Genomic DNA, 19,968 nt, shown 5'->3' with positions numbered 1-19,968 from the left:
AAAACGCCCATTCCTGCGCTCTGGCAAAAGTGTGTGCAAACCTAGGGCTGAGGAGGCAGTTTAGAGGCTCCTGGCCACACGGGAGTGGGTCTGTGCAGAGAGGAGTTTCCCCATCCATCAGCTTGGGCAATTTGCAGACTACAGCAATAGCAGAAGGAGAAACCATATACACTTACTGGAGGCTGATATTCTCCAGCAGTTTGAAAGAGTTCTTCATTCTGTGAAGCTCTTGTACCTGTACTGGGTGGCCAGCATGAATAGCTCCAGTGATGTCCAAAGCCCAAGAGTCTCGCTCCTCCCTGGAGCAACATTCAAGGAAATAGTCTGTGTTGGTTTTCGTCTTTAGTTTGATGAGTAGCTGTGGAGAAAGAAGCGCCAAGCAATAACATCATTTAGCTATTGTCCTCCACCTGTATTTTGCTCCTTTTTGCACTGGCCCAAGTGACACAAATAAGTCTGATATGGCATCCCACCTGAGCAGTGCAGAGCAATGCTTGGCCAGAAGGATGATGGGCACAGCTCTGGGTTTTTTTTTCCCCCTGCCCCACAAATCCCTGGGTTTTCAGTTCCAAGCATGGTTTGCATGCGTGGAGCTTGTGGTACTTAAAAGAGAGCAGACCACCCAGATACTGGATTACATAGGAGTGTGGCGCTCACCATGGAGCTTTTCACATCCAGATCTCTATTTTCTCAACAACTACAAACTCTCACTAGGCGCTTTCTGCCATGAGAAGTACTGAAATAGCAACTTTCAGAGTCATTTCCCTTCTGGCCCCAGTCGGAGGAAGTCTGCGTTGCCGCTACCCGTGGGTAAGCGGAGAAGCGCAGGAGGCACTTTCCTTTCCAGAGCCCTCTTGCTGGAAACCTTCCACAGGAGTGAAGTCCCATTGGTGAAGGAAAAGGGACTTTGACCTGGCTGCCTGGGAGCACCCTGTGGACACAGCCAGGGTTTATGGCAACTACCAGAGATGATAAGTTTCCTTTTTTTCCCATCCTCCTCAGATTTTATTGAGCTGTTTGTGTCCTCCCTCTACACACTGTTGGGCTGATGCATTTGCATTTATTCTTCCCACTGTGTGTGGGAGGGTGGGGGTTTTTTTTGTTAATGGCTGTGGCTCAGATTTGAGCACAGGGAACAGCAAAGACACAATGAGGGAGTTCATTGCTCCTCCTGGTTACGCTGATAATGGTAGCTTGCTTTTGGCTGGGCCTAATTCTGGAAACACATAGCCCGGGGGTATGGTTGCAGTAATCAAAGAACTCAGGAGGAGAGGAAGAGACTAGGGAGAAGTTAGAAAGTGAACATCATTGAGAAGGGATACATTTTTCCAGTCGTACCGGTCTGTTCTCATATTCCAGGCATGGACAAGTAATAGTGCAGCCATCCAAAAGGATCCTGCCCTTTGGAGAAGGCTCCTTCTTGCCTCCTTCAATTTTGTAATACAGCAGCTTATCCTGCAGCAGAACGAACCACCTCACTTTCCAGTTACGAACAATATGTCCCTAGAGGGGAAGAAATCCACATAGCTAACTTTAACACAAGCATTGAGAAATTACTGTATTTTCTTTTTCTTTTTTCTTTTTGGGGGGGTGAAAATACCATAAGCTAATAGGAAACTGTATGAAAAGAAACACAAGAAGTCATCATGCGTCCTGTTCTCCCTGAAATACACATTTTTTTGTAACAAAATAGCACAGCTCCGTCCCTATAAAATCATGGAGCAATAGGAAGGTGCTTTGCTCTTTCTCCAGCAAGGACATCTTCTCCGCTGGCAAGAATTGTTTCTTGCAAAAGCTTACATGAATTATGTCAAACAGCTGTCATTTAGGTGCACATCTGCCTGCTGACAGCACCAGGCAGGAACAGGGCTAAATCTGAAATGTGTGAGGGCTCTTAGAGACAAACTCCTCCTCTCCGGTAACCCTGGGTGGTGTTTGATGTGTTTTGTTCTTTGTTGTTTTGATGTGGCTGTAGGTGCCAGGTGGTTTTGAGGGTGCTTTGCTGGAGGAATTGGCTTTTCCTTACATCCCCTCTCACTGCTAACGAGTGGTTTATTTCTATCCTACCTGCCTCCCATCTCCTGGGCTAAAACATTCCCTGTGCTACTGTTTCCTGTAAAGGAAATACGCTTTTTAATGGCAACGAAGACTGAACGAAGGCTGCTGTCGAATGCCTCCTGGGTTATACCAGAATATAGAGAAAACCTCCTCTTTCCCCTCTGTAAACAGCTCCCGGCTCTCTTTAGTCTGGCTGTACAGGAGAGCAAACCCAGCGAGGGCTGGCACTGACAGGCTCAGTCCTGCCTGCCGGTGTCAGGTCCAGCTTCGCAGTGCGAGGAGCTGACTTGCATTTCCACAGGCGATGGGGCGTTACAGCCAGCAGGCGAAGCGCTGGGTAGAGGAAGCTCTGACACCTGGGAGAGGGTGGGCATAGCTAGAAGAAAGGAACATGCAAGGTCCAGTTGTGGCAGGAATCAAAGTTCATTAATTCTCTATGAGTAAAGGGGAAACCCAGAAATTTCCAAGAAAAGGTGGGGTCATGAGTCTCTCAAATCCAGGGCACTTTAGATCTAATGTCTTCTAGTCTATACTAAATACAGTTTATCTAACTTGGGTTTGTGCTCTCCTCCCCTTTGCCTTCTTCAGTGTTTTTCTCACCTGTTGTAAAGTCCCTTGGCCATTTTTCCTGAGAGTACGTTCTTTGCTATGGCTCTTTTCTTTCCTTCTTGGAGATTTCCTCTTTTTCAGGAGGTTGCCTTATTTTTTTTCTTTGTCTTTACCTGACTTCCACACATTTACTTTATATTTATAATACATTACAATACATAATTCAGTCATTTATAATGCATTTAGATTATCTCCTTGCTTCTGCTCTCTTCTAAAGAAAGCTCTGTTTTCTTTACCTGATCCCACCCATTCATTTTTTTCTCTGGATCCCTTGTTCCCTTATCCCTCAGTTTGCTTTAGGCATCTTCTTTGTGGTCTCCTTTCTATCAAACTGTGTATCTCGGTGATGTTGCACAGACTGCTGGCAGTTACAGTGTGCTGCTGATAACCTATTCCTCTCACACACGTGGTGCCTTGGCTTCCCATCTGGAATTCAGTAGTCACTTAAGAGCCACAAAATACAGCTGTAGCCCAGAGAGGAGAGCAGGAGCTGGGACTGCTCTGCCCTCACTGCAGAAGGGAGGATGAGGAACAGCTCGGGCCATGCAGCCCTTCTCCATCTAGAGCACGGCTTCACGTGGCCGGCGGCTGGCTGGGAGCCCCACCAGGAGAGCTCCTGACCAGGAGTACCTTCATGTTAGCACCAGAAGCGCTGCCACGTACTGTAGAAAAGCATTTCCCAAGGCGCGGCAAAGCTTTGAACAAACCTTTGAATCACACTTTTTGTGTGCAGTCAAGGACCATATTAGTCACTGAGACAGGGTCTTGGTACTAAAAGCAGCTTATGCCGCTTGCTAAGTTGCCCTCTTGCGTCCCAGCTATGACTGACTTGGTCCTATAGGGAGAAGTGTTGGAAAGGCTGAAATCTGTGACACCATCTTTCAGCTCTTTTCTCCACATTTTGGCTAAAATTTTCTTACAGTGCAGCTTGAGGGGTGTGGAAAAAAGAAGTTATTTCAAACACATTTCTACGTTTGCATTGCTCTGATCCCCTTCAAAAAGGATAGTCTGTTTTCCATCCTCTCATACGAAATGGGAAACCCTGCTCAGCTGGGTTGCTAAAGGCGGCACACACTATCTTAAGAGACTGTCAAAACATCTTCCCTCTCTCCATTCTCCCATGGCCGCTTCCACTGCTGCCACGTAGCCATTTGCCAGGTAGTGTTTTATGTGCTCTTTGCAGAGGTGTGCCCTAGGTGCAGACATACTGGCTTCCTGATACCTGACTGAGTAATCCTGATCGCTAATTCACTTTCCTCTGGGTAAATGCCAATACAGGGAAACTCGAGGGAGGGTAGCGAACACCTGCAGTTCATGCAGCTCCCCCGGCAGGCATCTGCACAAACCTGGAGGAGCTCCTTTCCCAGGAGCAGGCTGGAGCCCCTCAAACCCAGCGCCCAACGGGCTGCCTTGCCATGAGCCCTGGCTCAATCCCTGCTCAGGGGCTGCTTCCACGTTTGAGCAGAACCGCACGAAGGGGAACCGGAGCTCTTACCCGTTTGACGAGGAAGCCCTCCTTCAGGACTCCAGCTGCTTCCTGCATCGTGGCCAGCAGGGAAGAGAGCCGAGCCCCCGCCGAGAAGCGCCCGAGCCCTGGCAGCCTGTCCCTCTGCATGCGATTTGTTTAAGAAAGCTCATTTTTCTTTGCAACTCTCCTCCTCCAACGTGACGCACTCTCCCTTCCCTGTTTTTTTCTCCCTCTCTTCCTACTTATGAGACATTAGTTAAACAGTGAGCTGGCTCTGATACGTTACCTGCCCTCTGCGAAGTAAAACAAAGGGAAGTCTAAAAAGGATCTCAAAAGAATTTCACAGGATTTAGTATAGCAAAAAACAACCAAGTGAGTTGGCCAATATAAGCAGCTACATGATGACAAATCAGGTGTTGCATGGGAGGGAGAAGCAGAATTATAAAATTGCATCCCTCAAAACTTCAGACTACTCAACTCCACTGCTTAAAATTTCTCATCTAGTAAACACATCTCATAGGGGTTTTACAGATCAGAACACCTTAAGTGTGACATATAGAATATTATGATTTAAGGAGACTTTTACAAACCTTAATTTCTTTTGCTAGAAATTTATTTTACCAAAGTAGCCCCAAAGCACCTAAAAGCCCATTCTACTTTCAGTGAACTCTGGGCACATAAACCAAGATTCTCAACTTAATATCCTAAATCCCTACATAAGCAACTATTCGGGCTTTGGGTAAAGCAGTCTGATCAATGAACACCATGCAGCCATCTCTTGTAACTCCCAAGCACCCCTGAAACAGAGTGCCTTTTTTGCGTCTGAATACGAGTGGAGATGTTTATTGCATTTTTGAAGACTTTGGCCATGATAAATCTGTTTGACAGATTTATCAAATCTTGTCCTGAAGAAATAAACCAGTATTCATATTTCAGACAGTGCTGCTGTTCAGAAGTAATAGCCTTTGCTATACTGCTTACATTCCCTGACTTGTACGAAAATTAAGGTGATATACGTGGGCAGAGCTAGGGGCTGTGATAAGAAACAGGATGTAGAGTATAACAAATAAACAAAAGCACTCAAAAGCACTCGTTGCTATGTAAAAAGAGAGTCCAGAGTTCAGTAAGACAAAGTGACTCAAGTATCTCTCAGTCTTTGCACACCGGATCAGATTACTGGTCACACTTTCATGTACTGAGGAAAAGGAACAAAAAAATAATTTCTTTATCTTTTAGAGAGGAAGAGCAAGACACCGAAGAATTCAAACCTGATAATGTGCTGGAGACGACCCAGAGAACAGTCCTGCAGAGATCATGAGAAATACAATGGGTTGACTGAACACTACTTGAAGTCAGAAAAATCGATTGCTGTATGAAGAGAAAGCATGCTGGCTGAGATGTCAAAAGCAGCTGGCCCACGTCACCTACGTAGCTCCTGCTGTACTCCCTTTGCCACTTTGGAAAAGGCAGGCGGCCACGAGGCAACCAACTGCTTAAGTCATATCCCAGTTATGTTTGTTCTTCAGTCCACCTAAAGGAAGTACAGTAAGTTTAACAGAACACCTAGAAGAGTATTTTTGCTGTAGGTGTGTAGTATTTTCAAAAATATCAATGGAAATTTTTGTAAATGTTTTATATTATTGTGGCCTTAAAATAAAGCAGAAATGAACTGAGTGTATTTCTTTTAATTTAAAAAATACTCTCCATCTCTCTCTATATAAATATCTATATATAAATAAAAGTTGTACTCGGAAGCAGAATCTTGGGAAAAACTCTGATGCAGTCAGCAGAAAAAAAGAAAATAAATTTCAGCTTACAATGTTCTGCACATCAGAATTAAACTTGAGAAAAAAGAGGAAAACTTGAGTCTAGGTACACAAGAGACATTACTGCTGCATGTGTTTCCTGGACATGCACTTTATATAACCAGCTCCAGGAATACAGTGTTCCACCGTTCAGTATTTGAGGTTTGACTTCACATTGTTCAGCTTGTTACTGCAGGCAATTCATACAAGGTGGGTGAGATAATTTCATGCTAGTAAGGACAGGCAGAAGCTTGCAGGGGGCTCTCGCTCAGACAGACGGTGATCTCAGAATTGCACCATAACCAGTCCTCGCCGGAGATCTGAGCGAGCTCTTTTCCTCCAGCACGCAGACCACCCACAGCCCTGCAGACGGATCTTGGCTAAATTACCATTAGAAACAAAGAATTTTATCATCAAACTGCTGGTGAACGATGAAGCAAACATTGCCCTAGCTGGACATTAAACAGCAGGCTTTGTATCAACTACTTTTTATAACCTAGAGACTTCACCTTCTTCAATACCTTGGATATTTATATATACCACCCCCTCTCATTCTGTAGTTAATCAAGGCTGACAAACTGCCCCTATATTGCTCCCTGAGGTTGAGTAAATACAGATCCCTCAGACAGCTTTGTGGGAAAAGGGTCATAGTGTAAAATGAATCAGTAGATCTGGGCTGCCGTATTCACGCATGTGCTGGGAAGGCAAGCTCTGGCACTGAAGTCTCCCGGCAGAAAAGGACGTGCTTCGATCTGTATAAATCCAGGAAGCTCCAGAAAACTCCATCAGGTCTTCTGTGGAACTTGAAACTCATTGAAAGGAGGACTACGTGTTTCCTCAGATCCATTTTACAGTGGTGTTTTCCACGTCAGCGTAGTATTTTAATAAAAAAGCACAGTTGAGTGCTTGACATTTTTCCATTCAAGGTGACCCCAAAACACTTTATATGCCATAGAATTTGCATTGGGATGGAAGGAAGAGCCAGCTGCAGGCTTTGGGACCACAGGGTGCTACTTGTGGCTAAAGGGAAGGGCAGGAGTAACCGGCCCTGAGCGCAGACTGCGCTATTTCAGCTGGCCGACCCGACGGACATTGCTGGTACCTCCCAGTCAGTCCCTCAAGAAGCCACGGAGAGCTGATTAAGAGAACCTGCCCACAGGACACGACCTGTCGCATGCTCTGCAATGCCCATCGCCTGTCATCACGTGAACAGTGTCACACAGGGGGTTACGTATACCCAGCTTTTTCAAAGCAGCTTCTTAAGATGCTAGGACTTTGCCCTCCAGTGGGGGGAGGACACCATTAGGACACCATTAAATATGTAGTTCCTTTAGTGGATTAGGGATGAAATAAGATGAAAACAAACCACATCAAAATAAAGAATGATGAAACATTTCTAGATGAACGTGAAAGATTACAAGTGTTCAAAAGTATTCTGATGTAAGAGCATTTTTAAAATTAACTGTAGAAAAGTGGCAATGTTTGAAAACAGTTGTTTAATTGTCTAGACTCTGGAACAGAAAACTATCAGAAATTAAATACCAAAGTGCAGATTCCACTATGAAGAACAATATGCCAGCTCCACTGCATCTAAAAAACCACCCGGAATCAGAGAGAAAACAGCATGGAATTGTCACTGCATTAAAAGCCAGACAAATCACAACAGCCCCCAGAAAGCAGGGTACCCCTTCTTTAGCAGCCACTATTTCCCCTAATCAGAAACAGGACACTTGGCTGTGTGTTACTGGGCTGTGTGCCTGACCCCAGCCAGCACCTCTGTTTGGTTTTTTTTCTACTCATGAGTCTTCATCCGATGATTGTAAGTAAAACTGTTTCCAAGCTGCCAGTCTTACAAAATTAATCTGGGATATGAAATTCAAGCTGAGATCCTTACAATCAACACATCAGGCCAAGCCCTGCCCACAGGTATACCTGTACCTTTCCCTTCAGTTGACTACGAGTGCAAGTGGAGATTTTGGCCTTGCAATTACAATTGAGCAGACAGGACAGTTCGCTACCTCGCTCTAGTGACTTGACAAAGATGTTCACACAAAACCCACAACCCTTATTTTAAGCACTTGGTAAGCAAACGCAGTTCCACGCATACAAAATAGACCGGTTAAGATAGAAGGTATCATCTCATTAACTTCTAAAGATCCTTAAGTCCCAGGCTATGGCAACTGAGGCAGCACGGCTGAGGCCCAGCGCAGGCTTCACAGGTTCAGCACTCCCTTACACGCACCTCACTAACAGGTCTTGAAAGCGGCCATCTTAGACCTCCTCCTTCCAGCTAGTGCAACACACGAGAAATATCCACTAAGTTATCTTGTATCTTTTATTTAAGCTTCTTGGTTAAAATTTGCTGAGGCAACAGGAGAGCCTGATTTTATCTGCCAGTGTAATAAGTGATTGAAATGTGTTTATCTTAAGCTGCTTCGTTACTGTCCTCACCATCTCGGTCATTTTTTTTTCAGGCACTCAAAATTGACAGAGAATTGTGTACACCAGCACACTGAGGCTCTACTTAGAAAACCTCCTACAGTTACTGAACACGTTTAGCAAACTTTTGCCTAAGTTACTGACAGAAACGATGCTTACCTATTAGCACACCAAACCAGTTCTTAGAGATTATACTAATTGTAACCCCCCGATAATATTCCAAGGAAAGAGCACATGTGATGCATTTTTCATTGCTTTGCTTTACAGCATTATTTTGGCATACAGACCACATGGTGACTTTTTAGTTTATAAACACTTTGCTCTTTTGTCTGAGTATCCACCTATTGCATTTAATGGAAGCCAAATCACTATTTTAGTGAACGGGCAAAGTTGGAAGAGCTGTTCAAACAGGAAACGGACATAAGCACAACTTCAAGCCATGACAAGGCTGTCGCACACAGCTTCTGAAAAGTAATTTGAGAAAATGACAAAAAAAAAAAAAAAGATTTGTTTCTTCATTTTGTGATAACACATTCAGGTATTTTTCAACATTCTGCAGAGACTAGAAGTTACTTAACTTTTTTGGCTTTGCATAGTAAAGATCAGGTACACGTGAACTGCTCTGATGATCAAGAATGGATTTAAATAGGTACGCCCCTTGTGAATGCCTTCTGTGGCAACACCAGGTGGCAATTACATTGTTTGTACTGTGGCAATATGAAGAATTCCTAGTTACAGCTCAAAACCTGATTTTTCATGCATTTTTCCTCTAGCAGCACAAAATATTAAGAAAAAAGGAGATGTGCAATATGGGACATGTCAATGGAAAAAGATATAAATACGTTAAAAAATTTAGCAATTTGGAAAGGTTACTTAAATAAAAACAACTCCTTCCCCCCAGTTCCCACAGACAAGGAAAACAGGATACTATTCTTTTTTTTATACTCCCACATGGAAAGCATATCTTGTTTCTCTTCTTCAGAAAAGATAAACAGGTTGTTTCTAGAGTGAATAGCTCAGTTCAGTGTAAATGAGATTTAGGGTAGGCAGAATTGAAGGTCATGCAGCAATATGCTCAAAAGACAGCACTGTCTATTTTAAAGTACGATTAAATTCATGAAAGCTCCTGCTATATTCACCTATAGGAGCAAAGTGCAACTATATGTAATTTTTCATTTATCAGCTATGTTTATTGGAATGGTAACAAGCTATGTTCAAAGTTTTCAAGTTCTCAGTCCCTAAATGCAGCAAAAAAAAGGAAATGCTGTTGTAAACAAGTCTGCATCAACAAACTTGCAAGAAAAACATTTTGTTCCACTCATTCTTGGCTTGATATAAAGCAAACAAAAGAAAGCCCTTTCAATGTTAAAGGGGAGTCACCCACTGATCATACCCTTCCAGGTTTTACATTCTTATCACTCTAGGCCATGTGACAAAAAAGGAAAAAAAAAAAAAATCTTGGGAGTTACAAAGCCCAGAAATTTATTGAATATTTGCTCAAACACATTCTGTATAGAACTGTTCAGCTTGCTTGGTTTTGGTGCTCCCAGGAAAGATCATTAACAGATGCACTGAGCTGTAATCACCAACTAGGAATTGTTATGTATCAAAATGTTAAGCTTGGGGCTGCAACCTCCCTCTGACCAGATCTGTGTCTTGAATTTGACTAGGCACCTTCCCTTCAAAGGATTAAATTTGTGTAAGTTGCTGCATCAAATGTTATTTAGAAGAGCCTTTCGCATATTGGTCTTTTTAAAACAGTAAAACACTTCAAGTATTTGCATTTGAAGTTTTCAATACTGGAAAGATTTAGCCCACAGTGTTTGCAATGGGGTCTTTAATTTTTCATATGGTCTGTCTTCTAAATATCCCAGAACATTTAGTCTTCAGTTTTGGCTTCCATTTCCTCAGCATCATCATCCCCATCCACTTCAGCATTTTCCCTCTCCAGTCTCTCCAACTGCCTTGCAAGCTCAGTCTCATCTGTGTCAGTAACCACCTTAGGCTGAAAAAAAACCCAAAGAGAAAACATGGTAAACTGTCATTAAGAAAAACCTTCTATATTTGTAGGCTCCAATTCTACATAAAGAGCAAGAGATAAAATACAATCTGAAGTCACACAATAAAAAACAGGAAAATTAGAATTCTTGGCCGTTTCTTTAACAAACACAAAAGTTTAAGGTTTTTTTAGTTTCTTAATACATTTTTCCTAAAACTTCTCTGAGGACTACCGATCTTGCTCTACTTCAAAAATGTTGCGAGAAAAAAAAAATTACATTTTAGAATGTAATGTGTTCTTACCTCCATCTGCACATTAAAGACTCCTCTCTTCTCCTCAATTTTTTCTTTAATTACAGCCATGGCTTGATTTAGAACAGACAGTCCTTCAGTTCTCTCCAGTGTTGTTGTTGTCATCACATACCGAGGAGGGGCTATCAGATTAATCTATCACATTGTAGGGATTGGGGGGGGGGAAGAAAAAAAAAAAGCAAACTCAGTAACAAAAACAAAGAAAGAAAAAACTCAAAAGCAAAGTGAGCAATGGAGTTCTGAATGTACAATTCACAGAAGAACAAACATTTTCCCATTAGAAAAATCCTTTCTAGAAGTACAAACAACTTGGACGGAAATAGCAGACAAGAAAGTGCACAGCCTGTCCGATTTCTAACATCAACATCAGTTATTCTACATAGCATTTTTATTTAGACAAATATTGCTAAGCAGAGAGAATATCCACCTTGCAGATCAGTAAAACAGCCTATTACATAATTTTTCAAACAATTTAAAGACTGTGACAACAAGTATGTTGGGTTTGTTGTTTTTTTGTTGTTGTTTGTTTTTTTTTTAAAGATGACTGGATAAGTAAACTTTTCCTTTTGTTACAAGAAACCATTATAAGAAACCATTTTTAAAGAAGGAAGTGCTTTCAAGTTTTTTGCAAACACTTATTCAGTAATGCACTCAATATCCTAAAATTTTTGGGGTGAAAAACTAGTCCCAGGTACAGTAGCCATTCTACCAACACTCAAACGTATGTGGACCAAACATTCCTTTTCTTATATAATCTTCTATCTGAAAATAAAATTTGTTGCTCTCTACATAAAGGAGTAGCAGATATGTAGTGTGCCAATACTAGACTTTAATAAATTGAACAGAATATACACCGCTTCTTGAACTTGGGAAGCCACAGCACAGTCACAAGAACATCTGGCAGCACACAGGTGAAAGAAGTGTGTTACATACCTGCTAGAGAAGAATCAGAAAGCAAGTGCACGGCTTCCCAGCCTCAGCTACGTGATTGTAACAATTGCAACTGCATGCTACTGGTACCTGAGGGCATCAGAAAACTTTGCTTTTGACTTCACTATTCAGACAGAAACTTACTTTAATGGGCATGTTCTCTGTGGAACAGTTCAAGCCTGCTCTCAAAGCTTCTTTTACTGCATCTATGCCTTCATAACCATAACAGGCAACCTCAATATCTAGGACAGAGGAATACAAATAATAACACTTTAAAGTTACCAAAAGCTATAGAATCTTTAAAACTTTTTAACTTAAGCTTTAATAAAGCTTTTTAGCAACTAATGTTTATCCACAATGACAGCCTCAGTAGCTCCCAAAGCTGAGGAAGGTATTTCACTTTCTTGATTTTTAAGTTGAGGTAAAAGGTCTTCATAAATTCTTTAGACATACAACATTTTACACTGTGCTTTGAAAAGCCAAGATATAAAATTATATACCCACATTCACTCACTTCTCACCCAATAAACTCAATGGGAATAATTACGTATTTCACATAGAAAGATGAAGACATAAAAGCAATAAATACCAGAGAAAATGAAAGATCTATCAGGAAAAATGAAACTTGAAAAGGAGCACATCCACAAATTCATGGAATTCTGTCAGTAATTGCAACAGGGGCATCACTTGAGGAGCACTGGAATTATTTTTTTTTATTTTTTTTGTTTTAAGGTAAGTTTTATTAACATATAGTTAAAGCAATAGTTAGCTACAGCTTTTTGTAGATGTTTGGAAATTAAGGCATAGACTAATGCTAGTCATATCTGTAATATCCCGATTAGTCTAAGGACAAAGATTTCTTTACCTATGTGGCCATGGTGCAAGACTAAGCTACACAGAGAAATTCTCACTTCCAGGTGACTAACAACAACCTAATTCTCAGTTATGACAAACAAATTCACGAAGAGCATCCGAGTCAGCCTCAGGATGAGACTACAAGCCAATGGAAAATTTCTAAGCTTGCTTTGAAGACAAAATTAAATCACAACAAAATAGGCAAGACGGAGGAAGTAAGAGAACATGCTTGTCAAGTAACTTTATTTTCAAAACGAATTAAGTGCTATTTCTGTTGGCAATTTCATTCTTCATGGCAATAAAATCCCACTTACATTTCTGAAGTCTATGTTAACTTACGGTGATCTAAAGTAATACGTAAAGGAATTTTTTGTTACCTTACTTTTTGCACTCTCTCCTTGACTTCAGTGTCATGTGGATATGGCTTATCTTTTCTTCTCTCCACAGTAATCAACAAGTGCTAATGCTCTTCAATATACCCTTGCAGAGCAGAGGCAATTTCTCAATCTAGTTAAAAAATGTGACTCTGCTATGCTGACTATCTGCTTAATGGCAAACACGCTTTTAGGCTGTTCAGTTAGCTGCACAACCAGATTTACAGTTTTAAAGTAAAAAGACTGCCTTCTTAAGTAGTGCAGTCATGTGCTTTTTCTGCCCGCTCTGAGATAATAAGAGACAAACCAGCTCATACACTTTATGAATACATTAACACAAGCCTCGCATGACTCTAATGTATCTTGCTGAATGGTTTGCAATCAACCAATCAGAAATACACCCAGAGCAAAATCGCAACTATTTTCACATGTTCATGGGCAAATGGCTAAGACATATGCCCTAGCCATGCTGACAGAGATCAATCATCCTGTTAGGGAACCAAAGAATTTAACACTTTGAATAATGAAAAAGAATATTGTGGATGCAGTAGTAATTATAAAATATTTAAATTCATTGTTTGTCAGTGTAGTAGGATAGACTGCATTACATATTAGCATAAGTACTTTGCGTCCCAAGGAATCTGCAGTTTGGGGGAAAAATAAAAGCCAAACCACCTTGGACTTCAAGATAGAACCCACACAGGCATTTTGCAAGCAATCCTTGATTAAGGTGTCTTAATTCTGGAAGAACAGTTCAGCACCACCAACACTAGTTTTAACTGAGTTCATAGTTTGCAAAAATATACGCTAACTTGACTTAAGTGTCAAGACGTGATCAATGAACATCTGGAAAGAACTCACCAGCTCGGATTTTGACTGCTTGTGGTGTCAGGCGTCTGTTAATATTGTCAATCAATACACGCCTCTCTTCCTCTGTCAGATCTAGGCTATCCAGGATTGCAGGGTCTCTGAGCCAAGCAAAGCAACATTACAGAAGTTATACTGAATACGACACAACATTAACTTCTGGTACTATTTCAATAGTATTATGCATAATCATAGAGATCTACTAGGCAATGAAAACTGGGAAATTTCTTAAGACTCCATTGAAACACTGGAAGAAAATAAACACATCTATTTTCAAAATATTTTCTATCAGAATCATTTACCAACAAAGCAGAAAAGTAGTTTACTCAATCTGTTTCTGGAAAGACAGATCTGAATTATTATTTTTGATTTTTTTTTTTTTTAAGAAAAGGGATGACTTCTGTCCAGCTCCATTCATACATGATACACAGAGTGAGAAAAGTATCTAGCTGCTTGGTATTTATGTTCCCTCCAATGTGAAGATAAACCCATATCGCATGAAAGAGAATCCATAATGAATCTGATGTTTTTGAATTATTTTGGTGTTTCATTCAAACACAAGATTTTTGTCATTCTACAAAGTAACCTATACTCCTTCCATGTTATTCTGTACTCCTTTTTAACAGTGACTGGATCACAGACAGATACTTATCTGCTGACTACATTCTTGGCTAAAGAAAGAATGAAGGTTTTTTTAGATCACAAGCTAATAGTTTAAAATCTGGAGATCCCAGAAGCAAACTCCTCTGCTGTTTATCCATATAAATTAGCAGCTCTTGTTTGAAGAAGTGGTGTCAATTCTCTTTATTGCTGTATTAATTTTATGCAAAATATATCTGAAACAGAGACCATAACCAAAAAGCTCCTCACAAAAATTGTTCCTGTTCTTCAGAGATAGGAGTTGCAGTTCTCTGAAAAGCAATACCAGATCACGATACTACTAGCAGGTAAACACGAACTAAAATGGCCCGAAAAACAGAGGCAATATTGGAGATTGGTCTCTGTTACTAATAAAAGGTCACCTTTCATGATTTTATATACTGAGTATAGTTAGTAGAAGGGCCAAACATAAGCAAACAGCACCCAAAAATATGGCAGTTTGTACATATCAAAAATATGAACCCATGTGGCAGAAGTGATTTATTGGACATGCAAATTCTGTTTCTTCATTTACAATCTAGTCTGTTAAATCTTCAAGTTACTTTCATGAGCTTTTGGTAGGCATTCAACAAATAGGTCCTGGATGTTTAAGTTTTACTGATCAGAGGGTAAATATACTTTAAAATTTTGCCACCGGTATCCTGCTGTGTGAAACCCCAAAACACTAATCCTCAGTACTAAGAAACTGCAAGTCAAATTCTTAAAGCGCATGCTAAGCCTCCAGAAAGCACTTTAGCAAGCGTAGGAAGCAATATCCACATTTTCCTCTCAACCACTATAGCTTCATGTAGGAGCACAATGGGAACAAATAAGAGTTGCAGTCCACTGCCAGAAATCTTAAGGCATTACTGATGAAAACATGTTTTGAGAACAGACAGCTTCAGAAGTTTGTGCTCCAACTTGAATAGCAGATGAGCAACCAATGGCATGTGTGTTTAGGAATTTTTACGAGTTTAAGAGAAGCTTAAACAGCCAACATAACTACAGTTTTTTGTTCTTCTAGTATACAGGTGTTTAACTAAGTATTTATCAGTTACAGAATAATCTGGAATTCCTTCTGCAGCAATGTGCCCAAATTTGCTATCATTAGAAAATAATTATTATTCTGTGAAACAGAGCACATTCAGTCCAAATGAGGATACAAATTGTCTCTTCCCCAAAAACACAGAGATGGTTTTAAGTTAATCAAAATGCTACCAAGTGCCCTGCTTCTTTAAGTCAACACAATTTCTAAAATTTTATTACTGCCATGTAGTGTTCAACTCAAGTTCATCACTTATAGGTTTATGTGCTATAAAAGAGTAAAATTGGAAATGTTTGAGAAACCTATTTTTGGATTGCCAATTTCAGGATAGAGGGGAGCCAAATTGGTTAATTCTGAAAGCAAATTAAAATAGCAGACAAAAAAAATTAAGAGCAATCTATCTCAGTGCATACTCCCTTAGCATCACAATTTCCAATCTTTCTGTTCATAATTCCATTTCTAAGTTCATGATCCCATTTCCATTCTTTAAGTTTGGAAGTGTAGAGAAGTAATAAGCCTGCTTGTTGCATTTAAAAAAGAAAAATTCTGCCTGTGCAGTGGAAGACTGACAGTCAGCTGTGAGTAGAAATATCTTCAGACACAGAGTTAGATATGCTTGGTAACATCTGCTTGGGACTAAGAACAGGTAAATTCTGACACACAACCAAAATCAGTGCTGCTTCTTCCGTTAGAAATGTCACAGGCTCATCTGTAGCAACAGAAATCTCTCCAGTGTTGTAATTACATGTTTCTCTTATAAGATATTATTCACCAAGTGCCTTAGTATTTCTCCACATCAAATTCCATTACTACTTTTAAAACACTGACATACACAGAGTGGCACACTCAAAGAGGGATAAAAACAAGTCAACTCTGAGCCTTCTTTCTCAAAAGCATTGGGAACTTGAAGAAAGCAGTAAGACCGAGAAGCCTACAATAAGCAACTGGAAGACTGATGTAAAAATTTACTAGGTTTACTTGACCAGTACATTCTACATACTGACTCTGGAAAAAAAAACCCCAAACCCCAAAATAACATTATGATGGATCTATTCCAGGAAATACATCTCTGCAATTATGAAATAAACCCCTAGAAGTAGAAAAAATGTCCTTACGAGACTGCATGCTTGAATGCATCATAAGCACCATATCCTGGTCTTTTGTACTTGTCATCAAATACCCAGGCAGTTCTCTGGAACAGACTCTCAAGCTGTTCATCCTTAGTGTACTCCAAGACTTCAGCAACATGACGAAGGATGCTGTAAACCTTGAACACAAAAGGGGTATTAAAAAAACAAATCAAAACCCCAAACCAAAACAACCCCTCACTACTTATCCAGACTCACACTCTCATGTAATGCCTGACTCTTACTATGAGTTTGTACAGCATAATATTGAGTCCCACAGATCAAGGTCCACAACGAAAATTGTTGATAAACAAACAAATAAACAATAAAAAATATCAATGATAAAGTGTCTTGATTCTAAACACTGCATGATGTTGCAATACAATCCTTCCCTATATTTAGCAATAAATTACATACTGAGTTCTAGGAACTTACAAAATATCAAAACCACTTTATTAACCTAACCCTTTACTGTGTACTTATGGAGATACAATTATTCTCTCATGGAAACTGATGCAAAAAGTATTATCAAGTTGTTAAACAGTATATTTGCATACACAGGAAAAAAGTTAGAATCAAAGTAATATTTAATGGTAAGTGTTCTACTCAGAAGCGTAAGACCACACAGTAGTAAGGGAGGGAGTTGATGCCTTAAACTACTTGCACGCCTTTTCAATAAAATTTGTCCACAGAGTGCTAAACCAGCATATGCTTTGGGATTTCCAATCATTTAAACTTGCCCCTTTATATCAGAGATTTTCAACTGACCTATTACTCGATCTACTCATTAATTAAGAAGCAGCTTACCAGAGCACTCATGGACAGATGAACTGATTATATATATTTGCATGGGTAAATGAGAATCAGAGTATGCTTAATAAATGAGAACAATACTTTATTTTCATATTATCTTATGTCTGTGCATTTTGGTTGCTCAGGAAAGAAGCTGGCAACACACAGTGCCTGAATCTAGCAAAGCAACTTACAGTCTTCGATTTTGTGAATTTGTCCTCACATTTGATTGCCTCCTCTGGAGAAACTCTTCTTTTTGACAAGTCAATATAACCTATTGGGGAAAACCATTTTGAAAGTGTCAGGCATTGTGCAAACTACGTCTAACTGCTTCAGAAGAAAAGCATAAAGAACAAACACTCTGGCTCAGCATTTGCCCCTTGCCTACACTATCTCTATCTGTTGCTACAGAAAGTAACAAAACCAATCTTTAACGAATTTGATCAAATCTTGATCCAAACTAGGGTATTAAATTATTCTTTCAGCTGTAAATACTTACAACAGCGAATCTTTTGTACAACATTCTTTAAAATTACTGTCCTAAGAATGTTTTCGCTGCAAACCTGGAAGAAATTTTCCTGTTTCAGCAGTCAGTGGTCCATTTTTCTGTTGCTGCACAGAGTTTTGGCAAAAATCATATCAGCATACAAAGAAGCAAGTTTGATGCATATTTTTGTAGTGCTCAACTCAATTTCATTCAAGGTTGGCACTCCATCAGTTTAGCTCTGAACAGTTTCGTAATAAAGTAGGTCTGGCCTCAAATTCTGACTCTAACTCCTTGGATACCCTTTTGGGAGAACTGCCTCTGAAAAAAACTCTTTTGAACCATTTCTTAGTAAATTTGAAAAGGCCTCTACCTACTTCTCACAAACTATAGGTTCCCCAAAAGGTTCAATAAAAGATCACTATGTGAACTCCAGATGTGTTTCTCTGTTAATATGAGAATGAAATGAATTTCCAGGAGGAAGTATCCTTTCATTAGAGATGCTGGAAAACTTATTTTACTTCAGATCTATCTGAAATAGGTTTCTTCTTGACTGTCTTTCCTCTCTGCTTCTTTTTATCCTGTCATTCATTACTTAATCTCACAGTTAACTGCAGTTTCAGAAGTATTCCAGAAAAGCATATTACTTGAGAAACATCATACCAACAGTCAGGTTTCTAGGAGATGTGCTCAGTGTTTATTTTCATTATTTCTTTATACCTGGATATAGATTTTAAAGATTGCATGGAACTGTATTATCAAAATCGGACATGTTCTAAATAGAAAATATATTCAAAAACCCTTTAGAATAAAAAATCCAAATGTTCAGAAGACAGGAAAAGACAAAGTTGCCTGTACCACCTCGACTTGTAACTGTCTACAGAATCCATGTGGTACAATAATTACATACATGTCATTTATTTTATAGCCAAGATTCAAGACTTGTTAATGCACAAGATGGACTGTGAGCATTAGATGTTCACCATTTAGATTTTTAATCACTACTTCAGATGATCCTTCTCTTCAGTTAGGACTTAGAAAATCTACATAGATATCAAATGAAAATTCCACTTCCCTATGGTTTGTTGACCATTGAGCTGGTGAGGACCCACTTAAGCAAATCTTTACTGATGTGATTGACCTTCATTAACCCAATTCCCAAAGGACACAGAGGAATGGTAGAATGATCATAAATATCACATGGCATGATGATGGTCTATTTTGCTTAAGTGCCTTAAAAAAAAAAAAAAGAACCCCTGGCAAAACCAATGAATACCTAAGCCACCTAGTTTATCTGTATTTCTCTCTATGAATTCAATCTTGATATAGCCCACAATATCCCCAAATACCTTTCTCTTTGTCGACTCTTATGACCACGACACATTCATTCCTCCCGATGCGGATGAGTTTGTTTATGGAACGAATACGTCTTCTGGATAGCTCACTGAGAAGGATCATGCCTTCAATGTTGTTGTACTCCAGCAGGCTGACATAGGCTCCCATTTCAGCAATGGACCGAACATTGACCATCACTACATCCTCCACCTCTGGAAATTTATGCTGGTAGAATCTACAGCTTAGTCCTGGCATTCTGGAATTTGAGCAGAAAGAAATAAAGACTTTATTTCACAGTACATGACTGACTTCTCCTACAAACATGGTAAAAAATGAGCAAGGACTGGTAAGGATAGTAAGGAACACTGGTACAAAACCCGCAAATTAGGATAAGGCTTATGCAATTCATACTTAGGTTTTAATAGAAATTAAAATTTCTATTCTAAAATATTTTAGTATTACCACAACCATTTGCTAAAATGCTAATTTTTTGTATTAAAGTAGAAAAAACTTGCTACCCAGGCTTTATTATCCACTTCAACTGCCATACTACCTATAGCATACTGTAGAGAAGAGACTTCAAGTGGTGAAAAGGTGGCACTGCACACCTTGCATTCATCTAAATTCACAACGATGTGTAAAATTTTAAATCAGATTTTAACAGGAAGACATGGGAGAGAAGAAGCCTGCAGTGCTCACGAAGGTATTTGTATGCACATAATAAGACAGCATGTGAGAGGTTGAGAAAGTAAGAGCTAGCGTGAAGCCGGTACTGTTTAATATCTTCATCGAGGACACAAAGAGTGGGACCGAGTGCACCCTCAGCAAGTT

At 39.8% G+C, this 19,968-nt stretch overlaps 2 protein-coding genes across 3 annotated transcripts in view; both read right to left on the bottom strand.

The window, feature by feature from the left end:
- Positions 1–4,210, bottom strand: part of PLEK2 (pleckstrin 2) — a 9,906-nt gene extending 5,696 nt beyond the window's left edge. Inside the window, exons 1-3 of the mRNA XM_009587167.1 lie at positions 4,163–4,210; positions 1,339–1,503; positions 177–358 (exon numbers count right to left, since the gene is read on the bottom strand). Coding sequence (XP_009585462.1) covers positions 177–358; positions 1,339–1,503; positions 4,163–4,210 — 395 coding nt within the window. The remainder of the gene's footprint in view (positions 1–176; positions 359–1,338; positions 1,504–4,162) is intronic.
- A 5,630-nt stretch (positions 4,211–9,840) lies between these two features.
- EIF2S1 (eukaryotic translation initiation factor 2, subunit 1 alpha, 35kDa) lies at positions 9,841–19,392 on the bottom strand. Of its 2 annotated transcripts, none has more exons than XM_009587165.1 (7): positions 19,152–19,392; positions 17,513–17,592; positions 16,515–16,666; positions 13,710–13,816; positions 11,764–11,861; positions 10,681–10,824; positions 9,841–10,384 (listed from the first exon to the last, which is right to left on the bottom strand). In XM_009587165.1, the coding sequence occupies exons 1-7, from the start codon at positions 19,390–19,392 to the stop codon at positions 10,259–10,261; spliced, it is 948 nt and encodes a 315-aa protein (XP_009585460.1). In that variant the 3' UTR covers positions 9,841–10,258. The 2 variants fall into 2 exon arrangements, with proteins under 2 accessions (XP_009585460.1, XP_009585461.1); XM_009587166.1 differs by having other exon boundaries at positions 9,845–10,417; positions 19,152–19,391.
- Between the last annotated feature and the right edge of the window lie 576 nt (positions 19,393–19,968).

Source organism: Fulmarus glacialis, unplaced genomic scaffold (assembly GCF_000690835.1).
Source record: "Fulmarus glacialis isolate BGI_N327 unplaced genomic scaffold, ASM69083v1 scaffold29931, whole genome shotgun sequence".
NCBI lineage: Eukaryota > Metazoa > Chordata > Aves > Procellariiformes > Procellariidae > Fulmarus > Fulmarus glacialis.
This window is presented reverse-complemented; position numbering and strand designations above follow the sequence as displayed.

Excerpts from the sequence above, each read along its gene's own strand:
- EIF2S1 (XM_009587165.1), bottom strand. The coding sequence starts at position 19,392 with ATGCCAGGACTAAGCTGTAGATTCTACCAGCATAAATTTCCAGAGGTG. Across the intron at positions 16,667-17,512 it reads AATTCACAAAATCGAAGACT|GTTTACAGCATCCTTCGTCA; the intron begins GTAAGTTGCTTT and ends TTTGTGTTCAAG. Across the intron at positions 10,825-11,763 it reads CAGAGAACATGCCCATTAAA|ATTAATCTGATAGCCCCTCC; the intron begins GTAAGTTTCTGT and ends ACAATGTGATAG.